Below are 8,708 nucleotides of genomic sequence, written 5' to 3' on the forward strand. Positions count from 1 at the left end.
TATTTATGTTTTTTTAAGTAAAGAAAATATTTATATTTATTTTCATTCTTTACATGGGTTTTTCTTTTTGTTAGCCATCTTTATTTCACGCACGTTGGTGTTGTGTTTGCATGTATATCTGCGTGATCCTCTCAAACTGGAGTCACAGACAGTTGTTAGCTGCCATGAGGGTGCTGGGAATTGAACCTTGGACCTCTGGAAGAGCAGTCAGTGCTCTTAACCGCTGAGCCATCTCTCCAGCCCCTTGTTAGCCACCTTAAAGACTACTGTATTAGAAATTGTATCCTACAGAACTACCCTTGGACATGGCTAGACTGAGCCCTCCCAGTGCCCCAGCATCAAACTTGATATATAGGTAAAAATGACTTTGACTTTGGGCTTGTCTTCCTGCCCCTTCCTGCTGGGCGCAGCGGTGGGCAGAGTCGGCAGAGTCACACCACATTTTCTTCTGGTTCTTGAGAGGTGTTGAATTTCAATAGAGCCTCGACTTTGTCAGATTTTGATAAAAAACTATCTCAGTAATGCACATAAATCTCCTTACCTTAAAAATAAATAGTTCCTTTTGTTTAAAACATATTTCTGCCTAGAGATGATGTTTGTGGATAGAACTGAATAATGGAAAAAGCTTTGAACACTCATTGGGATTCGGTAGATCTTTCAATATAGCTTACTTAGTATTTGATTGCATCTTTGGCCCTAGGGGGTTATTTGGTGAAAGTTAAAATTGCTTAAGCTGGCTGTGTGATGAGTAATACATACTTGGTTTTGTTCTTGTGTGGAAATGTGGAGACTGTTGATGCTTGCAAGTCATTAGGTAGTCACTGGAAGTAACCCTGCTTTGTCCTCTTCCAGCCAGCCTGCTACAACTCCCAAGCAGATGGGAAGCACTTAAGTGATCAACAAGTGTGTGATAAATTGCTTTGCCTAAATACAAATCCTTATGATTATTTTTTTCTTCCAACCTTTTTTATTTTATTTTTTTATTTTATTGATTTTTACTGAGCTCTACATTTTTCTCCGCTCCCCTCCCTTCCTCTCCCCTCCCCTTCAACCCTCCCCCATGGTCCCCATCCTCCCAATTACACAGGTGATCTTGTCTTTTCCTACTTCCTATGTAGATTAGATTCTTGAATGTCTCTCTTAGTGTCCTCATTGCTGTCTAAATTCTCTGGGATTGTGATTTGTGGGCTGATTTTCTTTGCTTTATGTTTAAAAATCACTTATGAGTGAGTACATGTGATACTTGTCTTTCTGTGTCTGGGTTACCTCATTAATATGATGTTTTCTAGATCCATCCATTTTCCTGCAAAATTCAAGATGTCGTTATTTTTTTTTCTGCTGTGTAGTACTCCATTGTGTAAATGTACCACATTTTCCTTATCCATTCTTCGGTCGAGGACCATTTAGGTTATTTCCAAGTTCTGGCTATGACAAACAGCTGCTTTGAACATAGCTGAGCAAATGTCCTTGTGGCACAATTGAGCATCCTTTGGATATGTACCGAAAAGTAGTATTTACTGGGTCTTGAGGAAGGTTGTTTCCTAATTTTCTGAGAAATTGCCACACTGACATCCAAAGGGGCTGTACCAGCTTGCATTCCCACCAGCATATTCCTTATGATTATTTTATAAACCAGAGAATCAGCCACGCTTTACAGTTTTTACAGTGTGCTGCTTGGCTCCCATGCTTTGATTGGTAGACTACTAAGATATAGATTGTTGGTACAGTGTTGGATCGACAGTAACAAAATCAGGTTAGAAATTAACTCTGCTTTTTGTTCCCTTTATGAACATAGTTGTTCATACCTTCTCTTCCTTAATATTATGGTTTGTTTTATGCAGAACAGGCCAGAGAGGCCGAGTGACTCCCATTACAATTGTTAAAGTTATATCATTAAGTGTACTGAACAGTTTCTTATTAAGGTTATTAAAAAAAAGACAACATAGCAAGGTTTTATTTATTTAAGGCAAGTAGAACCAGTTTTATGAAGAAAAAGCCAGGAATGGTGGCCATACATTTAATCCCGGCACTTGAGCTCAAAGTAGCCTAGTCTGCATAATGAGTTTCAGGACAACCAGGACTATGAGGTGAGACTCTTGTCTCAATTAAAATAAGGAAAAAAATAAGCTTTACTTATTTTTAATTAATTAAAAATCAACCCCAAAGTTTTACACTAGGTATGAAGTAGATTAATAACAATATTTTTGACCAGGTGGTAGCACATACCTTTAATCCCAACACTTGGGAGGCAGAGGAAGGCTTTGTGAGTTCGAGGATAGCCTGGTCTACAAGAGTTTCAGGACAGGCTCCAAGCTACAGAGAAACCCTGTCTCAAAAACAAAACAAAATAATAATAATATATCTCAAGTGCCTACCACATGAAGGCATTCAGCAAACACTGGCTTCCTGCCTTCTGTCAGCTAGACAGGACTGTTTCTTCAGTGTTACTCATTTGACTCAGCTGTTGGGTGCTTGGCCACACAGCAATACAAGGTATGTTGCAAACATTGTATGCCCTTCTGATTTTTTTTTTATGGATGGTTTTAGTTTTCTTAGAACCACATCGACCTGGTGGTTGCTAATTCTCAGAATTTTGACTTCTCCGCAACTGACACATGAAAAATCATCCAGTTGTAGAGAGGATCTAGTAAGCCGTCAACAAATGTCAGGATGCTTCAGCTTGACTCCCGTTGGCCTGAAGGCAGGTCTAGTTACACTTGGTTTATAATACTGCAGAACAGGACATTTTTCTTCTGTGATCATGCCACTTAGCTGCCTTATTTCCACAGCCCACAGTACCCATGTTGCCTCCATTGTTTGTGGGTTCTCACTCTGGTGCGTGTGGTGGCTGCTGCTGAAGGAAGCTGCCTGCATGAGTCTCTTGAGTGGCTCCATGGCCTCTTGTGTCTCTAGACTAATATCAGTAGGTCCTGCAGCCTCCAGCATGGCAGACATCATGCACTAGTAGGGATTTATTTCTCTAATACATGTTATATACTGCACTGTTGTAAGCTCTAAAGGTAGCTTGGTGAATTTAACAGATGTGGCTCTTGGCTGATAGCATTTACATTCTGACTGGAAGTAGGAACTCACACAGCCTGTAAAACAATAACCATCCCAAACCATTTGAGGAATATAGCACATCATGGTGTATGGAGTTTGATTTTAAATTTTGTATGTTGTGAGAAACACGTGACCTAAGAAGGAAATGATGGTATAACTTTTCCCTCGTTTTCTTTCTCTTTGTAGGTAAGATGTTCCAAGTCCCTTGTAGCTCTCTTCGGAAGAAAATCAGGAGAGTTTTCTTCTCTTGCTGTAAGAACAGCCCTGTTTGACTTGTACGTTGGTGCTGTGACGCTGGAAGAATTGCACGCAGGCTCCAGGAGTTCCTTGTTTTCACTTGAGTGGTTAGTTCTCTGTAGATGGAGAACGATTTCAGTCTTAACTGCCCTGTTTTCAAGGTGTTCTCTATAGTCTGAGCTGCTTTATAAACTGGGCCACTTCCCAATGAGCTACCCAGCCAGTCCTTGCCAGGAGCTGGCTGAGAACTCTGCGGTGCGTGCAGCAGGAATGGCACAGGAAGACAGCCGTCGCGGTCAGGCGCCACCCGCCTTCTACCATAGTGCCAGCCAGGAGCTCGACCTGTCCACCAAAGTGTACAAAAGGGAGTCTGGAAGCCCTTATTCTGTGCTAGTGGACACCAAGATGAGCAAACCACATCTCCACGAGACCGAGGAGCAGCCATATTTCAGGGAGACAAGGGCAGTGTCTGATGTGCACACTGTCAAGGAAGACCGGGAGAATTCTGATGACACGGAAGAGGAGGAAGAAGTCTCTTACAAAAGGGAGCAGATCATAGTGGAGGTAAACCTTAATAATCAAACATTAAATGTATCTAAAGGGGAAAAGGGTGTCTCTTCTCAGTCCAAAGAGACTCCTGTTCTTAAGACAAGCAGCGAGGAAGGAGAGGAAGAAAGTGAGGAGGAGGCCACAGATGACAGCAATGACTACGGAGAGAACGAACGGCAGAAGAAAAAGGAGAAGCGAGTGGAGAAAGTCAGGGTTACACAAAGGCGAACCCGAAGAGCTGCCTCTGTTGCTGCAGCTGCCACTTCCCCTGCACCTCGCACAACTCGAGGCCGTAGGAAGAGTGCAGAGCTACCCAAGCGGAAGAAGCGGGCTGCCAAGGAGCCCAAAGCTCCTGTCCAGAAAGCTAAGTGTGAAGAGAGAGAGACTCTGACCTGTGAGAAGTGCCCCAGGGTCTTTAATACTCGCTGGTACCTGGAGAAGCACATGAACGTTACTCACAGGCGCATGCAGATCTGTGATAAATGTGGCAAGAAGTTTGTCCTGGAAAGTGAGCTGTCCCTTCACCAGCAAACAGACTGTGAAAAAAACATTCAGGTAGGTCTCATCACCGAGAGGGCAAACTTTCCAGGATAGAACCTGGCTGTTCAGAGTCATCTGGTGTCTGCCCAAGAGAATAAATACAATAGAGGCTGAAGGGACCGATTTCACCAATTTATCGTTTAGACGCTGCTGCTTGGGTCTTTTCAAAACCAAGGCTTAATCCTGTCTTTCAAAAGCATTACGCTTACCTGACGCTGGACTAGTGGGAGCCCAGGTACACTGGAAGGGGGATCTGTTGTAGATGATTGACTGGTATGTAAAGTCAGCGCCGACTTTGCACTGAGAGTCACTGTTGTAGGACCTGGGCGATAATTCATTCTGGCATCTTCTGTCAAGGTGGGAGATACTGAGTGAAGGTCAGGAGTAGAGAAAGGTTCCTTGCTGTTTAAAAGGATGCCAGGGTCTAGTGCAGCTGATGGGGACAGAAACCCCGACTCAGACCTGTGGAAATGGAAGATCTCCTGCAGTGAGTTTCCTTTCACCCGTGGAGAAATGGCAACACTAAATGTGTCAAGAGGCAAGCCCAAGGGAATATGCAAACTTTAAACAGAGGCTGAGCTGTTTGAAAATGTTGCTTACCTGGCAATAGCTTATATAATGGTGCTGCACAGTATGGTTGCTGTGACAAACATGGTATTCAAACCAGGCTGGCGTCTGGGAAAGACTGTATATATATGTATATAACAGGTTAAGAGGTGCTGACGGCATTGCAGCTTTATTGGTTTGTACATATGTTTGGTGTATAAATATATATTCATACAAGGTAAGTCTCTTATGTTTCCATGTGTATAATAATCTACCATTTTGAAGCTAACTTTTTAAAAAATAAATTGTTTTACTTTTGTTTTGGGAACTGCTAATATTGGTAACCACCTTTAATTTTCTTTTTGACAACTGTTTTTAATCAATGACAGATCAGTGGCTTCCTTTAAAGAGATTTTTTTTTTAATCTGCTGATTTGACTTGTATATCATGACTTGATCGAGACATTCTGGGTAAATAAAAGAAGACTCCTCAGGGTTCTCCAGCAGTTGTCTGGGCAGGCAGTTGTTGCCGGGTCAGTCCAATGGAGCATAGTGCAGTGCTGCCCCCTAGAGGTCAAATGTGGATTTCATATTGGCTCCTTACCGAAAAGGCGTTCCTCCTTTCTGTCTCTAGGAGCTGCTTATTTTGTAGGTTCTTTTTATTTTCACTTGAATTTGCTTAAGTTTACAGAAAATAGCAGTTCTTTTCTATGAGTTCCTGTACTTTTCCTCATTACGATATGTTCACTCTTGTGCTTACGTTGTGTGGGTTCTGTTGAATGAAAACCTTTCACATTCCTAGACTGGAGAGATGGCTCAACAGTTAGCACTGTCTGCTCTTTCAGAGGACCTGAGTTTGTACCCAGCACCCACGTGACAGCTCATAACCATTTTAAACTCCAGTTCCAGGGGATCCAACACGCTCTTCTGTCCTTGGGCACCAGGCACACATGCAGTGTACATGCATCCAGCAGACAAAACACTCATATACATAAATAAAAATAAAGAATTTTTTAGAAAGGAAACCCTTCGCATTCCTAAGGAATTTTGCACTCTGTTTCTTCATACAGCGCCTGATAATCCTGGCAACCTCATAAGAAGGGAAAATTAACCCTTGCAGAAGAGGAGGTCACAGGGTAGCCTGTCCTTTCCCAGGGCAGTGTCCAGCCAGCACCTTGTCTCTGAGCTCTTGGGTTCTTCTCCCCTGCAGTGGCAGTGGTACTCAAGAGGCTTTGGTGACTGAGTTCCCTGTGCACATTCCTCAGAGCCTGGCAATTGTCATGAACTTTGTGATATTGACTTTATGCTTGATAGTGCAGGGTGCTAAGGAGCCATGGTCTAAGGAACCAGGCATTGTGAAGGGAGGAGGTCTGGGATTGGGCGAGGGGAGCAGGAGAATGGCCAGTGGTTTAGAGGTTGTATTAGCTTCTGTCAGAGGGAAATGGCAACAGAGTAAATTAGATTTAGGGAAAGTTAGTAAACCTTGAGCATTTGTTACAGGACTTTTCAAAATGTGTTCTCTAATGCAGAAGGATCTTGTTATAGTCTTCAGATCTGTAATGCTTAGATATCTTACCTTTACTATTTGTGCTAATTTCAAACTTAACTTATTTCTCTGGTAAACACCTCTTAACTGCATGGCACCCTGGGTAGGAGACAGTAACTGTGTTTGCTGGTCTATGCCATAAACAAGCCTGAAGGTCTAACAGATATGCTGGCATATACTTATGCTCCCTGTACCTGAGAGATAGAGGCAGGATCATGATTTGAGGCTGGCCTTGGCCAGATAGTAAGTTTGAGGCCACTGTGGGCTATACAGTAAGACACTCTACCTCAAAATAAACAGCAAGTGTGTGTGTGTGTGTATGTGTGTGTGCGCGCGTGTGTGTAAAAACACCAAACAATTATAAGTGTAACACTGAAGTTGTAATAATTGGTTCTTTGTCATTAGTGGAACTTTCTACTTCTTACCTTAGATTCTGCCATTGTTTGCATGCTCCCAAGGTATATAAAAATAGATTTTGGAAAATAGAACATACAGTTGTTGGTGTTAAAATATGGACTTCATGGAGGAATAGGTTTTATCAAGATTCTGACCTTGCACTATGCATCTAAAGTAAATCCATTTCATCTGCCAGGAGGCACAATGGCCTCCTGAAGTTTGATAAATGAAGACTCTTTCTGTTTATCCTGCTCAGTGTGTTTCCTGTAACAAGTCCTTCAAGAAACTCTGGTCCCTTCATGAACATATCAAGATTGTCCATGGGTATGCAGAAAAAAAATTTGCCTGTGAGATTTGTGAGAAGAAGTTCTATACCATGGCTCACGTGCGGAAACACATGGTCGGTAAGTCTGTCTGCCCCTCTGCTGTCTGCCTGTGGCGGTCTCTGGTATTCTGTCTGCTCCACATTGGGCAGACTAAGTAGAGCCACCGTCCTGCAATCAGTTTTAACGTGTTGAGACTAAATACAGCGCATCATCAGCATCACCGAGTTGGATAGTGCAGTCTTCCCACCAGATTCTCTCCAGCGTCGCTGTTATTTTCCCTCTGGAGCACTGCTGCTAACGTGCCGTGCCTATGACATCTGTCTCTTCCAGGCTGGGTCTTCTGGTAGAATTGTTTTGAGTTTAAATGCTTTCTGTGTTACAGCACACACAAAAGACATGCCATTTACATGTGAAACCTGTGGAAAGTCTTTCAAGCGCAGCATGTCACTGAAGGTGCACTCCTTGCAGCACTCTGGAGAGAAACCCTTCCGGTGTGAGGTAAGGAACAAGCCACACACAGATCCAAAGCTAGGGTTGTGTAGATGCTGCAGCAGCGAGAATGGAGTGTGGGGTGCAAAGCACAAGGCTGTGTGCACTGAAGCCTAGGGCGTGCACCAGGTTTCTGTTGTTCTCTCACTGCTAGGAAGAGAAACGTCCCATTAGCACACAGTTGAGTGTGTTAGGTTAGCTTGGGAGGAATATGCAGTCACTGACTTTTCTTTCTCAGTGATTCAGAGAAGTAGAATATGAGCCAGTGATAATTACATGAAAAAATTTCCCTTGTATTCATAACTCAGCTATGGGAACATAGCAAATCCAAACAGCTGCCATAAGCAGCTTGTGTTTTGAGTATGAAAATAAACCTATAAGCCTGTGAGTGCTTGGCATCCAGCACTATCCCCTGTGTCCAATGCAGAACTGCGACGAGAGGTTCCAGTACAAGTACCAGCTCCGCTCGCACATGAGCATCCACATTGGGCACAAACAGTTCATGTGCCAGTGGTGCGGCAAGGACTTCAACATGAAGCAGTACTTTGACGAACACATGAAGACACACACTGGTAAGAATCTCTTGGCGAAGATACAGATAGTCCCTAGTACTTGTTGGTAGTCATTTTCGGATCTGTCTTTAAACCTAAACCATAAATTTGTGTTACTTTCCTGTTTTGTTTTGTCTTGAGGAAAAATCTTGCTGTGCAGTCCAGGCTGGTCTCAGACTCAAAGCAATCCTCCTGCCTTGGTCTTGTAGGTGCTGAGGTCAGAGGCATGCTCCACCATGCCTGGGACAGACTTGCTTTGTAAATGAAAGTCTCACTTTAAGAAAGCCTGAGATAGGGCTGGAGAGATGGCTCAGTGGTTAAGAGCACTGGCTGCTCTTCCAGAGGTCCTGAGTTCAATTCCCAGCAACCACATGGTGGTTCACAACCATCTGTATTGAGATCTGGCGCCCTCCTCTGGCGTGCGGGCATACATGGAGGCAGAATGTTGTATACATAATAAATAAAT

The 8,708-nt window shown here is 43.2% G+C and overlaps 2 protein-coding genes across 4 annotated transcripts in view; one reads left to right on the plus strand and one right to left on the minus strand.

The window, feature by feature from the left end:
* The window catches only part of Znf652 (zinc finger protein 652), a 66,396-nt gene that overhangs the window by 47,353 nt on the left and 10,335 nt on the right, over positions 1 to 8,708 (plus strand). For all 3 annotated transcript variants that reach the window (XR_007594423.1, XM_050157088.1, XM_050157089.1), the window contains exons 2-5: positions 3,250 to 4,404; positions 7,133 to 7,280; positions 7,585 to 7,700; positions 8,119 to 8,263. Coding sequence is in view for 2 of the 3 variants with exons in the window: in XM_050157088.1 (XP_050013045.1) it covers positions 3,508 to 4,404; positions 7,133 to 7,280; positions 7,585 to 7,700; positions 8,119 to 8,263 (1,306 nt within the window). In the remaining variant the exon portion in view is untranslated. The remainder of the gene's footprint in view (positions 1 to 3,249; positions 4,405 to 7,132; positions 7,281 to 7,584; positions 7,701 to 8,118; positions 8,264 to 8,708) is intronic.
* The window catches only part of Igf2bp1 (insulin like growth factor 2 mRNA binding protein 1), a 282,681-nt gene continuing 273,979 nt past the window's right edge, over positions 7 to 8,708 (minus strand). Inside the window, exon 15 of the mRNA XM_050157092.1 lies at positions 7 to 232. Within this exon, the coding sequence (XP_050013049.1) occupies positions 143 to 232 (90 nt within the window). The 3' untranslated portion in view covers positions 7 to 142. The remainder of the gene's footprint in view (positions 233 to 8,708) is intronic.

The sequence above is a fragment of the Alexandromys fortis genome, unplaced genomic scaffold (genome assembly GCF_014885135.2).
Source record: "Alexandromys fortis isolate MF-2015 unplaced genomic scaffold, M_Fortis_MF-2015_v1.1 scaffold_31, whole genome shotgun sequence".
In the NCBI taxonomy this organism is placed as follows: Eukaryota; Metazoa; Chordata; class Mammalia; order Rodentia; family Cricetidae; genus Alexandromys; species Alexandromys fortis.